Source organism: Phyllobates terribilis, unplaced genomic scaffold (genome assembly GCF_046119375.1).
Source record: "Phyllobates terribilis strain yellow unplaced genomic scaffold, ASM4611937v1 Scaffold_1__5_contigs__length_1240528914, whole genome shotgun sequence".
Classification (NCBI taxonomy): Eukaryota; Metazoa; Chordata; class Amphibia; order Anura; family Dendrobatidae; genus Phyllobates; species Phyllobates terribilis.
The window spans coordinates 364651973-364669223 of record NW_027362761.1 but is presented as its reverse complement, the minus strand read 5'-3'; the positions used below and the strand labels follow the sequence as shown (position 1 = coordinate 364669223).

Below are 17251 nucleotides of genomic sequence, written 5' to 3'. Positions count from 1 at the left end.
TTTTTCACAAATAAACGCAAGTCCTATCGAAGAAATTTTACCACTATCATGAAGTACAATATATCATGAACAAAACGTTCCAGAGTTATTACCTCATAAAGTGACAGTGGTCAGAATTGTAAAATTTGGCTTGGTAATTAAGTATATAATTGGCTCTGTCCTTATGGGGTTAACACTGGTCAGAGTGCAATCCAATTTTTTATCGGATTGCACTTGTCCGTTTTCTCTCAAATGAGTATGAGCCCTATGAATGCTTGTTTCCCAATAATTGGCAGTTCTAAACAGGCAAAACCCTCGTTCGTCAGGTGCAATGAGTTTTAAGCTTTCAATGGCAGCCTAGGCACACAGAACAATCTATTACTGATCGCTCTATGCTCATGGGAAGTGGGGTCGTCCTGTCTACACAGGCTATTAAATGATCGCCGATCGGTTTGCATGTAGCCAATCTGCAGTCGTTTAACCCCACAAGTCATACAATGTAAACCCACCTTTACATGTGACTCGCCCCCTGGGCCGTGGGGCACTCGGGACCGGGCTTCAGGGCAATGCTGGGAGTAGTGGTGGCGACCCGGTCCCGTGGCTCAGGGTGGTCAGACCAGTGGTAGTCTGCTATGTGCTGTAGGTAATGTCCGACTACGCCACCCGTGGATTGCGGCTATTATGAACCGCCGCTGCAAGGCAGACCGCTGAGGCTGATGGTGTTTGCAGCTGAGGTAGTGTAACTCCCCACGGGAAGAGTGCAGCCCCAGGGCAGTGTAGTGGATGGTGGGGGTGATGGTGCAGGGAGTCCCAATACCGTTAGTGCTGGCGAAGCAAAAAGCACAAAGACAACGTGTTGCAGTCCAGGGTCTTTTACTCACAGTTCGTATATTCCCAGTCACTTCTGTCAGCTGTGACCGCCCGAGCCGTGCTGCGTCCACCAGGTGAGGGGCTCGGTCAACCCCCAGGCAGTTCAGGAATATGGCACAGGAGCCCCTTCCATCCTTTCTCTGGCCTGCCCCACCAGTGACTAACTTTTGTCCAGCTACTGCGGATCTGCGTGGGTAAACGTGGGCCCCGTTCCCCACTGTCCTATATGGTGCCTTCCTAGCAGGTTTGGTGAGGTGTCGCACCAATAAATGATCACGACCTCCAGTCTTTGGCTGAGGGTAGTTTCTCCTCCACCAACTTGGGATCCGGTACCCTTAATCTGCCTGACCCTTCACCCGGTATTCTCATGGGCTCTTAGGGTCCTTTCTGCCTTCTTGTTTCTGAGCCCTTCTACACTTTGGGTACTTCTCTTTTCTTTGCTGTTCCTTTCTGTTCCTTTCTGTTTCTGTTCCTTCCTTCTGGCTCCGGCCTTCACTCTAGGCCTGCCTTGTGGAGCTGGGCCCAGACTGAGCCACAGCTCCCTGTCAGCCCTCTCTGGCTGAACTCCTTCTCTCACTGAACTCAACCCTGAACTAAGATGGTGCCCACCTTATATACCCTCCCCTAGTGTGTGAGCTCAGGTGACCAGCAACCAATGAGCTCCTACCTATGCTCAGAAACCGTCCCCTCCTGCTCCTACATCACTGGGTTTTCCTCCCCCCTCCCCACTCCAGCCAGGGACATAGTCTGTCGTGCCTGCATTACTATATAAATGGGAGCACTGTTGAGCTGTCCCCCGGAAATAGTGTGTGTGTGATGCATGCAGCTAACTGGGCCCTGGTCCATACTCCATCCTTACCCGGGAGTGGAATACCACACCTCTGGCAGAGGTGCAATACCCCTGTAGCGGCCGAACCCTCGGGGCGCTACACATCCACTATACACATTATGAGTTTGCATTGTCCAACCGTGTACATGTTTATCAAAACACAAAAGAGGTATCGGATGTTCTATTCCACTGAGCCGCAGACTATAATGGTCAGACATAGTACACCTATGCTTATGTTTGACTGTATGGTAAAAAGTATAGTAAAGCACAGCATGTACCACACTTCTGTAATACATAGCTGGCATAAAAATGGTTGAACGTAAGCATACCTGTACTATATGAGATTATTACAAACTATGTATCTATGGAGCGCTATAGTTGAATATGTTTGTTTTGGGGGTTTTTCATATGTATTGACTTGGCTGATACTGAGATTGTAATGTAAAGAATCCCTTTTTCTAGATTCGTACCATATTTTAAATGAACCCATATTTCCTACAAACAGGAGTATTTCACTGTATGTAAATGATAAGTTGTTTTATATTGATTCGTTTGTGTTTTCTTTTACAATGATGGTGGCTATATTTGTCTTCTGATGGCACAATTTTACATCTTAGGCTATGTTCACATGTTGTTTTTTTGCTGCAGCCAAAATCTGATCTCTTGGCAGTAAAAAAAGCTGCATCCCAAACACAGGATCCCAAAGTTCAGCTTTTTTCCATCTTGCAAGCATGAACAATACAGGGTGTTGGGCCCCAATGCAAGACATATGTGAAACCATAAAACATTTTTTTTTAAAAGGGCAATTTTATCAAATTATTTATGGGAAAGGGTTTTTATGTCTGAAAAAATAGTGACTATTCTGAACAAAACAGCTGGATTCATGTATGAAGCACAGCCATGAACTAAGGTTACATTAGTTCATGAAAAAATACTTACTGTAATTGCAACAGTGGGGGAAATTGAATTGGTAGGGTACTGTTTACTTAACACATTGGTAGGGTATTGTTTACTTTCACACATAACACATTTAATTAAACTGAACTGATACATCCATGCTCATGTAAGGACACCAAGACATTATGGTTTAAACTTGGCATAATCACAAAAATAAATGGGTTTCACATCCTGCTGTTCCTGGGGTGTTTTTAACCAAAAATGCTGCAAAAACTGCACTTACTCATGCTTTCTGTGGGTGAAAAAACGCTGCAAAAAAGCTGAAAGAATTCACCTGCTGCAGTTTTCCACTTAAGTCAGGAAAAAAATAACAAGCGTGTGCATGAGATTTCTAATTTGCTAGTACTGTAAAAAGCAGCTTTTAATTTGCATAAAAAAACGCAGCAAAAATACAATGTGTGAACATAGCCTTAAAGTTTTCTGAGGCAGTTATTAGATTTTACAATGACCTTAACATGTGGAATCCTAATAGTGTGTAATATACTTTTAGAATAGTGTTGATTTCACCTTCTCTGAGTACTCATTGTGTTGCATACTTACTATTATGTGCAGGACCGGCTCCAGGTTTTTGTGGGCCCTGGTCGAAAGAGTCTCAGTGGGCCCCTTTAAGACATACCACGATTCATGATGCACAGATACCGCAGAGAAATATATATATATATATATATATATATATATATATATATATATATACAGTACAGACCAAAAGTTTGGACACACCTTCTCATTTAAAGATTTTTATGTATTTTCATGACTTTGAAAATTGTACATTCACACTGAAGGCACACATGTGGAATTATATACTTAACAAAAAAAGTGTGAAACAACTGAAAATATGTCTTATATTCTAGGTTCTTCAAAGTAGCCACCTTTTGCTTTGATGACTGCTTTGCACACTCTTGGCATTCTCTTGATGAGCTTCAAGAGGTAGTCACTGGAAATGGTCTTCCAACAATCTTGAAGGAGTTCCCAGAGATGCTTAGCACTTGTTGGCCCTTTTGCCTTCACTCTGCGGTCTAGCTCACCCCAAACCATCTCGATTGGGTTCAGGTCTGGTGACTGTGGAGGCCAGGTCATCTGGCGTAGCACCCCATCACTCTCCTTCTTGGTCAAATAGCCCTTACACAGACTGGAGGTGTGTTTGGGGTCATTGTCCTGTTGAAAAATAAATGATGGTCCAACTAAACGCAAACCGGATGGAATAGCATGCCGCTCCAAGATGCTGTGGTAGCCATGCTGGTTCAGTATACCTTCAATTTTGAATAAATCCCCAACAGTGTCACCAGCAAAGCACCCCCACACCATCACACCTCCTCCTCCATGCTTCACGGTGGGAACCAGGCATGTAGAGTCCATCCGTTCACCTTTTCTGCGTCGCACAAAGACACGGTGGTTGGAACCAAAGATCTCAAATTTGGACTCATCAGACCAAAGCACAGATTTCCACTGGTCTAATGTCCATTCCTTGTGTTCTTTAGCCCAAACAAGCCTCTTCTGCTTGTTGCCTGTCCTTAGCAGTTGTTTCCTAGCAGCTATTTTACCATGAAGGCCTGCTGCACAAAGTCTCCTCTTAACAGTTGTTGTAGAGATGTGTCTGCTGCTAGAACTCTGTGTGGCATTGACCTGGTCTCTAATCTGAGCTGCTGTTAACCTGCGATTTCTGAGGCTGGTGACTTGGATAAACTTATCCTCAGAAGCAGAGGTGACTCTTGGTCTTCCTTTCCTGGGGCGGTCCTCATGTGAGCCAGTTTCTTTGTAGCGCTTGATGGTTTTTGCAACTGCACTTGGGGAAACATTCAAAGTTTGTCCAATTGTTCAGACTGACTGACCTTCATTTCGTAAAGTAATGATGGCCACCCGTTTTTCTTTACTTAGCTGCTTTTTTCTTGCCATAATACAAATTCTAACAGTCTATTCAGTAGGACTATCAGCTGTGTATCCACCTGACTTCTGCACAACACAACTGATGGTCCCAACCCCATTTATAAGGCAAGAAATCCCACTTATTAAACCTGATAGGGCACACCTGTGAAGTGAAAACCATTTCCGGTGACTACCTCTTGAAGCTCATCAAGAGAATGCCAAGAGTGTGCAAAGCAGTCATCAAAGCAAAAGGTGGCTACTTTGAAGAACCTAGAATATAAGACATATTTTCAGTTGTTTCACACTTTTTTGTTAAGTATATAATTCCACATGTGTTAATTCATAGTTTTGATGCCTTCAGTGTGAATGTACAATTTTCATAGTCATGAAAATACAGAAAAATCTTTAAATGAGAAGGTGTGTCCAAACTTTTGGTCTGTACTGTATATATATATATGTGTATATATATGTATATATATATATATATATATATATATATATATATATATATATATATATATAGTGCAATGCCAAAGATTTCACTTCTTACATTACATGAGCGATATCTATAGTAAATTCTACAATAGCTCAGAAACCGGCGAATCCTCGCAGCGCACAGTGCAGACCGGACATTATAGTCTTCCATACAGTATTACGGGCACCACATAGTCCTCCATGCAGTTTTATGGGCCCCATATAACGCTCCATACAGAATACTGGCCCCCATACAGGCCCGGCGTCAGCACCCGAGCAAGTGCCAGGGCCCTGAGCAGGCGGGGCACCCCTGCACACTATGGGACCCGTGAGCGGAGGAGAGCGGTGCCAGTGCCAGCCACCCCCCCCCCCACACACACTTGCTCAGGGCCCCGGGGCATTATATGGGGGGGGGAAGCGAAGTGACGTCCTGCATGGGGCATTATATGGGGGGGAAATTACATCCTGCATGGGGCATTACATGGGGGGGGAATGACATCCTGCATGGGGTATTATATGGGGGGGAGTGACATCCTGCATGGGGCATTATATGGGGGGAAGTGACATCCTGCATTATGTGGGGGGGAGCAGCCTGCATGAGGCATTCTGTTGGGGGGTAAGAAACAGTCTGCATAGAGCATTATGTGTGTGTGGCGGGAAACAGCCTGCATGGGGCATTATGTGGGAGGTCACAGCCTGCATGGGGCATTATAAGGGGGCCAGTATCCTGTTTGGAGCATTATATGGGGGCCAGTATCCTGTATGGAGCGTTATATGAGGGCCAGTATCCCGTATGGAGCATTATATGGGGGCCAGTATTCTGTATGGAGCATTATATGGGGCCCATAATACTGTATGAAGGTCTATAATGTCCGGTCTGCACTGTGTGCTGTGGCACAATACTTACCTCTCCCCGTGCCTCCGCAGCAGCTCCGGTGTCTTCCGCGTCTTCTGACTGTGACAACTCAGGTCAGAGGGTGTGGTGACGTCTTTCCACCGCGCCCTCTGCTGAGCCGTCACAGGCAGCGCAGAGCGGGAAGACGGCGGCACGGGTGAGGAGTCCAGTCGGAGCAGCGGCAGCAGGTGAGAAGTGAGGTGAGTATTTGATTTTTTTTTCTTTATGTATGGAGGCATGGGGAATTATATGGGGGGGGATGACATCCTGCATGGGGCATTATATGGGGGGGAGTGACATCCTGCATTGGGCATTATATGGGGGAGGGGGAAATGACATCTTGTATGGGGCATTATATGGGGGAGGGGGAAATTACATCTTGCATCGGGCATTAAATGGGGGGGGGAATGACATCCTGCATGGGGCATTATGTGGGGGGAAATGACATCCTGCATGGGGCATTATGTGGGGGGGAAATGACATCCTGCATGGGGCATTATAGGGGGGGGTGACATCCTGCATGGGCCATTATATGGGGGGGGGGAGTGACATCCTGCATGGGGCATTATATTGAGGGGGAAGTGACATCCTGCATGGGGCATTATGTGAGGGGGGGACAGTCTGCATGGGGCATTATGTTTGTGGGGGGGGGAGCCTGCATGGGGCATTATGTGGGGGGCACAGCCTGCATGGGGCATTATAAGGGGGCCAGTATCCTGTATGGAGCGTTATAAGGGGGCCAGCATCCTGTATGGAGCATTATATGGGGGCCAGCATCCTGTATGGAGCGTTATATGAGGGCCAGTATCCTGTATGGAGCATTATATAGCGGCACGGCCGGCTCCAGGTTTTTGTGGGCTCTGGGCGAAAGAGTCTCAGTCCTGACAACCATTTGACCAAGGTTTCAGACCTTAATTAGCCTGTTAGGGTTATGGCTTGTTCACTATCATCATTAGGAAAGGCAAGGTGATGCAAATTTCCAAGCTTTATAAAAACCCAGTCTCCTCTAACCTTGTGCCATAAAACTGCGGCCATTGGTTCTTCTAAGCAGCTACCTAGCTGAAAATAGGCAGAAGATGACTTAGAAGATAGCAAAGCGTTTTCAAGTTGTCCTTTCCTCAGTTCAAAATGTAATTAAGAAATGGCAGTTAACAGGAACAGTGGAGGTCAAGATAAGGTCTGGAAGACCATACAAAATTTCAGAGAGAGCTGCTCGTAGGATTGCTAGAGAGGCAAAATCAGAACCCTCGCTTAAATGCAAAAGACCTTCAGAAAGATTTAGCAGACTCTGGAGTAAGGACTTCCCGCCGCCGGCTGCCACTGCCGACACCGATGACAGCTGATCGGCGGGGGTGCTGCATGCGGGACCCCGGCCGATCATACATAGAGCATCAATGTTAAAGTAGTGGACAACTCCTTTAAGGTTGGTTTTGCTTTTAGAAGCAGAATTTAGCTTGCAGAACGACAAATGTGCTTATACTGCCACCTACTGTCTATTTGTATACTTTCTCACTATAGGAACACGAGTAAGTTTTTCATTTTTTCTTTTTTGCTTTCCTTAACAGTGAATCATAATAGCAATCTGTAGAGACAGTTTTTCAGTTTTATACCCATTTCAACAGATTAGGATTATTGGCTTTGTTAGTGCACAAACACAAGAATTATGCTACAGAGTATGTTCAATGACAGAGGTTTACATGTCTAATGGGGTTCTTCCGGAAACCTTCCTGATTGTTGATGGTGGTTAAAGGGCAGTGGCAGGGAATTGTATTGCCCTGCTCTTGTTACACCTGCCTGTGGTACTGTTCCACTGTCACTTACACTAACTAAAATGTCAGATCCCTGTATTTTATAAGCCACCTGTACTTCCAATGCCTGTTTATGTAACTAATAATTTTCTATTGTGCAGTATTTTAGGAAGCCAGGGTGAGAGGCAGTTGACTTTGTCTGTTCTTTTTTTAACTGATCATCAGAAAACATTTTTTATGTTTTTTTTTTTCATGTATTCAGGGTAACCTGTCTAGACGACTTTTTGCATGAATACTTCCTTTGCTACAGACACTAGTGATATTACCCTGTTTTTGCGAAGTCATTGTGCATGGATAGTAGCGTGCTTGTGAATAGAACATAATCAATTTACTACTTTCTAAAGACTCATTATTTCCTCTTTTTTTATAAACCAGTGTTTTAATGTTCTTGTTGACATATCCTTTTAGAAATGAGATAATACACCCATTGCCATGGGAAGAGACCTGAGTATAGACAATGCAGCATTTTGTTTCCACTTTTTCTAGATTTCACTTTATTGTTAATAAGTGTTTTTATTTTTCATGCAGGTGAAACAAAAGGCTCAAGTGCTCCTTTATCCTCATCTGCCAGCAGCAGCAACGGTTCTGAAGACGCGATAAAGAATATTCTGGAGCAGGCAAGAAGAGAAATGCATGCACAAAAGCAGGCACTGTTAGAGATAGAATCAGGCACCAGTCATAGGTCCATTCCTACACCCCCAAATGAGCGCCCCATTCTAACTCCCCCCACACACAAAGTACCTCATATCTACATTAAACAGGAGGACGGCAGCCTCCTAACCAGCACAAGCTCCACACAGACACCACTGAGTGTACTGTCTCCAGCAGCGTTTGTACAAAGCATCATACGCAAAGTAAAGTCCGAAATAGGTGACGCAGGGTCGTATTTCGATCAGCACTGGGCATCTGAGAAAAGTATTCTGTCTCGTCCATTTACTTCTGTGTCTCCATCATTATCTTCATCATCTTCAAGTTATTCTAGCATGGTAAATGGCCGTCCTTGGAAGAAAGTAGAGAATATTGAGACTTCACAAAACGAGGAAGAAGTATCCAATGGAGAAGAAACATATAAGATAGTGGAGATAAAAACAGAAGCTGGAAGTCTGGATGGTCAGAACATGAATCAGCTCTCCTACTACCCTGCCTACGTACCTAGGAATCTCAAGCCTACGGTTCCTCCTCTCACACCAGAGCAGTATGAGCTGTATATGTACAGAGAAGTGGACACATTGGACTTGACCAGACAAATTAAAGAAAAATTAGCTAAAAATGGCATCTGCCAGAGGATCTTTGGCGAAAAGGTATTACTATGTAACAGCTTCATGTTGCATCATCAATCATAGCTAGTGTTTGCATGTAATTTTTCACTTATGATCAGAACCTCACAAACTTTCAAATACTATTGAACAATGGGCAACCATTGAATATTATATATTGTCTTCTATATACTAATGCCTTTGCATCAGAGCCAATTTTATTCTCGCCTCTCCCAGAGCTATAACTTTTTTTATTTTCCCATCCTCATAGCAATATGCGGGCTCGTCTTTTTGCGGTACATTCTGGAATTTTGAACGACACTATTCAATATATATATATATATATATATATATATATATCATACAGTAGAGACCAAAAGTTTGGACACACCTTCTCATTTAAAGAATTTTCTGTATTTTCATGACTATGAAAATTGTACATTCACACTGAAGGCATCAAAACTATTAATTAACCCCTTAAGCCCCGCGGGTGGTTTGCACGTTAATGACCGGGCCAATTTTTACAATTCTGACCACTGTCACTTTATGAGGTAATTACTCTGGAACGCTTCAACGGATCCCCCTGATTCTGAGATTGTTTTTTCGTGACATATTGTACTTCATGATTGTGGAAAAATTTCTTCGATATCACTTGCGTTTATTTGTGAAAAAAACGGAAATTTGGCAAAAATTTAGAAAATTTTGCAATTTTCAAAATTTGAATTTTTAAGCCCTGAAATCAGAGCGATATGTCACACAAAAGAGTTAATAAATAATATTTCCCACATGTCTACTTTACATCAGCACAATTTTGGAACCAAAACTTTTTTTTGTTAGGGAGCTATAAGGGTTAAAAGATGACCAGCGATTTCTCATTTTTCCAACAAAATTTACAAAACCATTTTTTTAGGGACCACATCACATTTGAAGTCACTTTGAGAGGTCTTTATGACAGAAAATACCCAAAAGTGACACCATTCTAAAAACTGCACCCCTCAAGGTGCTCAAAACCACATTCAAGAACTTTATTAACCCTTCAGGTGCTTCACAGGAATTTTTTGAATGTGGAAGAAAAAAATGAACATTTAACTTTTTTCACAAAAATGTTACTTTAGACCCAATTTTTTTTATTTTCACAGGGGTAACAAGAAAAAGTGGACCCCAAAATTTGTTGTGCAATTTCCCCTGGGCACGCAGATACCCAATATTTGGGGAAAAAACACTGTTTGGGCGCACGGCAGGGCTCGGAAGGGAAGGAGCGCCATTTGACTTTTTGATTATAAAATTTGCTTGAATAATTAGCGGACGCCATGTTGTGTTTGGAGAGCCCCTGTGTGCCCAAACTTTGGAGCTCCCCCACAAGTGACCCCATTTTGGAAACTAGACCCCCCAAGGCACCTTTATAGATGCATAGTGAGCACTTGGAACCCCCAGGTGCTTCACAAATTGATTCGTAAAAATGAAAAAGTGAAAAAAAAAACACTTTTTCATTTTTACGAATCAATTTGTGAAGCACCTAGGGGTTCCAAGTGCTCACTATGCATCTAGATAGGTGCCTTGGGGGGTCTAGTTTCCAAAATGGGGTCACTTGTGGGGGAGCTCCAATGTTTGGGCACACAGGGACTCTCTAAATGCAACATGGTATCCGCTAACAAATTGAATGGAAAATCGGCTCAAATTGTTAGCGGACACCACATTGCGTTTGGAGAGCCCCTCTGTGCCCAAACTTTGGAGCTCCCCCACAAGTGACCCCATTTTGGAAACTATACCCCCCAAGACACCATTATAGATGCATAGTGAGCACTTGGAACCCCCAGGTGCTTCACAAATTGATTCGTAAAAATGAAAAAGTGAAAAAAAAAACACTTTTTCATTTTTACGAATCAATTTTTGAAGCATCTAGGGGTTCCAAGTGCTCACTATGCATCTAGATAGGTGCCTTGGGGGGTCTAGTTTCCAAAATGGGGTCACTTGTGGGGGAGCTCCAATGTTTGGGCACACAGGGACTCTCTAAATGCAACATGGTATCCGCTAACAAATTGAATGGAAAATCGGCTCAAATTGTTAGCGGACACCACATTGCGTTTGGAGAGCCCCTCTGTGCCCAAACTTTGGAGCTCCCCCACAAGTGACCCCATTTTGGAAACTAGACCCCCCAAGGCACCATTATAGATGCATAGTGAGCACTTGGAACCCCCAGGTGCTTCACAAATTGATTCGTAAAAATGAAAAAGTGAAAAAAAAAAACTTTTTCATTTTTACGAATCAATTTGTCAAGCACCTGGGGTTCCAAGTGCTCACTATGCATCTAGATAGGTGACTTGGGGGGTCTAGTTTCCAAAATGGGGTCACTTGTGGGGGAGCTCCAATGTTTGGGCACACAGGGACTCTCTAAATGCAACATGGTATCCGCTAACAAATTGAATGGAAAATCGGCTCAAATTGTTAGCGGACACCACATTGCGTTTGGAGAGCCCCTCTGTGCCCAAACTTTGGAGCTCCCCCACAAGTGACCCCATTTTGGAAACTAGACCCCCCAAGGCACCTTTCTAGATGCATAGTGAGCACTTGGAACCCCCAGGTGCTTCACAAATTGATTCGTAAAAATGAAAAAGTGAAAAAAAAAACACTTTTTCATTTTTATGAATCAATTTGTGAAGCACCTGGGGTTCCAAGTGCTCACTATGCATCTAGATAGGTGCCTTGGGGGGTCTAGTTTCCAAAATGGGGTCAATTGTGGGGGAGCTCCAAAGTTTGGGCACACAGGGGCTTTCCAAACGCAACATGGTGTCCGCTAACAATTTGAGCCGACAATTTGTTAGCGGATATCATGTTGCATTTGGAGAGTCCCTGTGTGCCAAAACATTGGAGCTCCCCCACAAGTGACCCCATTTTGGAAACTAGACCCCCCAAGGCACCTATCTAGATTCATAGTGAGCACTTGGAACCCCAGGTGCTTCACAAATTGATTCATAAAAATGAAAAAGTGTTTTTTTTTTCACTTTTTCATTTTTACGAATCAATTTGTGAAGCACCTGGGGGTTCCAAGTGCTCACTATGCATCTAGATAGGTGCCTTGGTGGGTCTAGTTTCCAAAATGGGGTCACTTGTGGGGGAGCTCCAATGTTTGGGCACACAGGGGCTCTCCAAACGCAACATGGCGTCCGCTAACAATTTGAGCCGATTTTCCATTCAATTTGTTAGCGGACACCATGTCGCGTTTGGAGAGCCCGTGATGTGCCTAAACAGTGGAGCTCCCCCACAAGTGTCCCCATTTTGGAAACTATACCCCTCAAGGATTTTATTAAGGTGTATAGTGAACATTTTGAACCCAGAGGTACGGCACAGAATTTGTTTACATTAGGTCATCATATTGAATAAGTTGTCATTATTCTTGAGCGCAAGTGCTCGCTACTTGAGTTTGCATCGGGTACTCAGGTATGCACCATGTACAGCGTGTGCTCGAGTGACATGCTCGAGTCCCTACTCCGCATGTTTCACGGTTATTAGACACCCAAAAAAAAACATGCGCGGATCGCTCGTGCATGGCAGGCAATCCCCGTAAAGTTTTTTGGCCGCGAAGCATATGGGGCAGAGACTCGAGCATGTCACTCAAATACCCACGATACTCAATGCATACCAGAGCACCCGATGCAAACTCAAGTAGCGAGCACTTGCTCTCAACACTAGTCGCCATATCGTCATCTTTTTTTCTTACTTTTGAAAAAAATCCCAACCCCAGCCCTAACCCTAGCACAACCCTAGCCCTAGCACAACCCTAGCCCTAGCACAACCCTAGCCCCAGCACAACCCTAGCCCCAGCACAACCCTAGCCCCAGCACAACCCTAGCCCCAGCACCACCCTGGCCCCAGCACAGCCCTAGCCCCAAACCCAGCCCTAACCCTAGCCCAATCCTAACCCAAGAGTTTATTTTTGACGCTGTTCCTTGTGCGGTATAAGTGATTAGACGACTTTATTCTTCGGGTCGGTGTGATTACAGCAATGCCAGAATCATATGGGGTTTTTATGACTGACAGCTGTCACACACTAAAAGACGCATTTTTTGTAAAATCTAGTTTTTGCATCGCCATATTTTGAGAGCTATAATTTTTCCAGATTTTGGCAGACAGTCATGTGACGGCTCGTTTTTTGCGGGATGACTTGACGTTGTTATTGGTGCCATTTTCAGGCACGTGACATTTTTTGATCGCTTTCTATTCCGATTTTTGGGAGGCAGAATAAACAAAAACCAACAATTCAGGAATTGTTTTTTTTTTTTTTTTTTAATTCTGTTCCGCGTGTGGTAAAATTGATGAGGTACCTTTATTCTTCGGGTCAGTACGTTTACAGCGGTACCACATTTGTATCATTTTTCTATGTTTTGGCGCTTATACACAATAAAAGCTATTTTATAGAAAAAAATATTTTTTAGCATCGCTTTAATCTGAGAGCTATAACTTTTTTATTTTTCGGCTGATGGAGCTGTATGGCGGCTTGTTTTTTGCGGGACGAGATGATGTTTTCAGCGGTATCATTTTTATTTATATGCGTCTTTTTGATCGCGTGTTATTCCACTTTTTGTTTGGCGGTATGGTGATAAAGCATTGTTTTTTGCTTCGGTTTTTTTTTTTTTTTTTTACCGTGTTCACTGAAGGGGTTAACTAGTGGGACAGTTTTATAGGTCAGGTTGTTCCGGACGCGGCGATACCAAATATGTGTACTTTTATTGTTTTTTTTGTTTTTTTTTATAATAATATTTATTGATGGGTACATTATATTTTTATTTTTGGTGGATTATTTTTTTTATTTTTTTTTTATATTTTTGCAAATTTTTTTTTTTTTTTTTTTCCACTTTCACACAGTTTATACACTTTATTACTTTGTCCCACTCTGGGACTTTCACTTTTTTGTCTCTGATCGCCTGCATGGCATAGGAATGGAGCACCATCCCTATGCCATGCAAGCTGTCAGAAATCCACAGTGTGAAGATTGCTTGGAGATGCACTGCGCATGTCCAAGCAATCTTCCTGCTGTCTGGTGACCCGGATGTTGTCATGACGACATCGGGTCGTCATGGCAACACCCGGGAAGCCTTTGCAGACTGCGCTGGAAGCCGGAAGAGGAGGTGAGTATCGGCGATCACCTCCCCTTGCCCCCGCAATGCCGCGATCGACTTTGATCGCAGCATCGTGGGGGTTAATGTGCTGGGAGCGGTGCAGGACCGCTCCCTGCACATAGTACCGGGTGTCAGCTGTGACAATCAGCTGACACCCGGCGGCGATCGCGCCCGCACAGCCTGTGTGCGCGCGCGATCGCCATGACGTACTAATACGGGTCTGGCTCTTAAGTCCCAGGGCACAGACGCGTATTAGTACGGCAAATGTTGTTAAGGGGTTAACACATGTGGAATTATATACTTAACAAAAAAGTGTGAAACAACTGAAAATATGTCTTATAGTCTAGGTTCTTCAAAGTAGCCACCATTTGCTTTGATGACTGCTTTGTACACACTTGGCATTCTCTTGATGAGCCTCAAGAGGTAGTCACTGGAAATGGTCTTCCAACAATCTTGAAGGAGTTCCCAGAGATGCTTAGCACTTGTTTGCCCTTTTGCCTTCACTCTGTGGTCCAGCTCACGCCAAACCATCTCGATTGGGTTCATGTCTGGTGACTGTGGAGGCCTGGTCATCTGGCGTAGCACCCCATCACTCTCCTTCTTGGTCAAATAGCCCTTACACAGCCTGGAGGTGTGTTTGGGGTCATTGTCCTGTTGAAAAATAAATGATGGTCCAACTAAACGCAAACCGGATGGAATAGCATGCCGCTGCAAGATGTTGTGGTAGCTATGCTGGTTCAGTATGCCTTCAATTTTGAATAAATCCCCAACAGTGTCACCAGCAAAGCACACCATCACACCTCCTCCTCCATGCTTCACGGTGGGAACCAGGCATGTAGAGTCCATCCGTTCACCTTTTCTGCGTCGCACAAAGACACGGTGGTTGGAACCAAAGATCTCAAATTTGGACTCATCAGACCAAAGCACAGATTTCCACTGGTCTAATGTCCATTCCTTGTGCTCTTTAGCCCAAACAAGTCTCTTCTGCTTGTTGCCTGTTCTTAGCAGTGGTTTCCTAGCAGCTATTTTACCATAAAGGCCTGCTGCACAAAGTCTCCTTTTAACAGTTGTTGAAGAGATGTGTCTGCTGCTAGAACTCTGTGTGGCATTGACCTGGTCTCTAATCTGAGCTGCTGTTAACCTGCGATTTCTGAGGCTGGTGACTTGGATAAACTTATCCTCAGAAGCAGAGGTGACTCTTGGTCTTCCTTTCCTGGGGCGGTCCTGATGTGAGCCAGTTTCTTTGTAGCGCTTGATGGTTTTTGCAACTGCACTTGGGGACACTTTCAAAGTTTTCCCAATTTTTCGCACTGACTGACCTTCATTTCTTAAAGTATTGATGGCCACTCGTTTTTCTTTACTTAGCTGCTTTTTTCTTGCCATAATACAAATTCTAACAGTCTATTCAGTAGGACTATCAGCTGTGCATCCACCAGACTTCTGCACAACACAACTGATGGTCCCAACCCCATTTATATGGCAAGTTATCCCACTTATTAAACCTGACAGGGCACACCTGTGAAGTGAAAACCATTTCCGGTGACTACCTCTTGAAGCTCATCAAGAGAATGCCAAGAGTGTGCAAAGCAGTCATCAAAGCAAAAGGTGGCTACTTTGAAGAACCTAGAATATAAGACATATTTTCAGTTGTTTCACACTTTTTTGTTAAGTATATAATTCCACACGTGTTAATTCATAGTTTTGATGCCTTCAGTGTGAATGTACAATTTTCATAGTCATGAAAATACAGAAAAATCTTTAAATGAGAAGGTGTGTCCAAACTTTTGGTATGTGCTCGCCAGAGGTAGCCTGACTGCCATTAGGTACCGAGATGAGATCCTCAGACCCCTTGTGAGACCATATGCTGGCCCTGGGTTCCTCCTAATGCAGGACAATGCCAGACCTCATGTGGCTGGAGTGTGTCAGCAGTACCTGTAAGATGAAGGCATTGAAGCTATGTACTGGCCCAACCATTCCCCAGACCTGAATCCGATTGAGCACATCTGGGACATCATGTCTCACTCCATCCACCAATGTCACGTTGCACCACAGACTGTCCAGGAGTTGGCGGATGCTTTAATCCAGGTCTGGGAGGAGATCCCACAGGAGACCATCCGCAACCTCATCAGGAGTATGCCCAGGCGTTGTAGGGAGGTCATACAGGCATGTGGAGGCCACACACAATACTGAGCCTCATTTTGACTTGTTTTAAGGACATTACATCAAAGTTGGATCAGCCTGTAGTGTGTTTTTCCACTTTAATTTTGGGGGTGACTCCAAATCCAGGCCTCTATTGGTTAATAAATTTGATTTCCATTGATGATTTTTGTGTGATTTTGTTGTCCGCACATTCAACTTTGTACAGAACAAAATATTCAATGAGAATATTTCATTCATTCAGATCTAGGATGTGCAATTTGAGTGTTCCCTTTATTTTTTTGAGCAGTGTATATACAGTTAGGTCCATATATATTTGGACAGAGACAACATTTTTCTAATTTTGGTTCTAGACATTACCACAATGAATTTTAAACAAAACAATTCAGATGCAGTTGAAGTTCAGACTTTCAGCTTTCATTTGAGGGTATCCACACTAAAATTGGATGAAGGGTTTAGGAGTTTCAGCTCCTTAACATGTGCCACCCTACCCTGCTTTTAAAGGGACCAAAAGTAATTGGACAATTGACTCCAAGGCTATTTCATGGACAGGTGTGGGCAATCCCTTCGTTATGTCATTCTCAATTAAGCAGATAAAAGTCCTGGAGTTGATTTGAGGTGTGGTGCTTGCATTTGGAAGGTTTTGCTGTGAAGTAAACATGCGGTCAAAGGAGCTCTCCATGCCGGTGAAACAAGCCATCCTTAAGCTGCAAAAGCAGAAAAAACCCATCCGAGAAATTGCTACAATATTAGGAGTGGCAAAATCTACAGTTTGGTACATCCTGAGAAAGAAAGAAAGCACTGGTGAACTCATCAATGCAAAAAGACCTGGGCACCCACGGAAGACAACAGTGGTGGATGATCGCAGAATAATCTCCATGGTGAAGAGAAACCCCTTCACAACTGCCAGCCAAGTGAAAAACACTCTCCAGGAGGTAAGCGTATCATTATCCAAATCTACCATAAAGAGAAGACTGCCTGAGAGTAAATACAGAGGGTTCACTGCACGGTGCAAGACACTCATAAGCATCAAGAATAAAAAGGCT

The 17251-nt window shown here is 43.8% G+C and overlaps 1 protein-coding gene across 4 annotated transcripts in view; it reads left to right on the top strand.

Moving 5' to 3' along the window:
• Positions 1-17251, top strand: part of CUX2 (cut like homeobox 2) — a 642716-nt gene that overhangs the window by 589018 nt on the left and 36447 nt on the right. For all 4 annotated transcript variants that reach the window (XM_073676344.1, XM_073676345.1, XM_073676343.1 and 1 more), the window contains one exon: positions 8204-8976. In XM_073676344.1, the coding sequence (XP_073532445.1) occupies positions 8204-8976 (773 nt within the window). The remainder of the gene's footprint in view (positions 1-8203; positions 8977-17251) is intronic.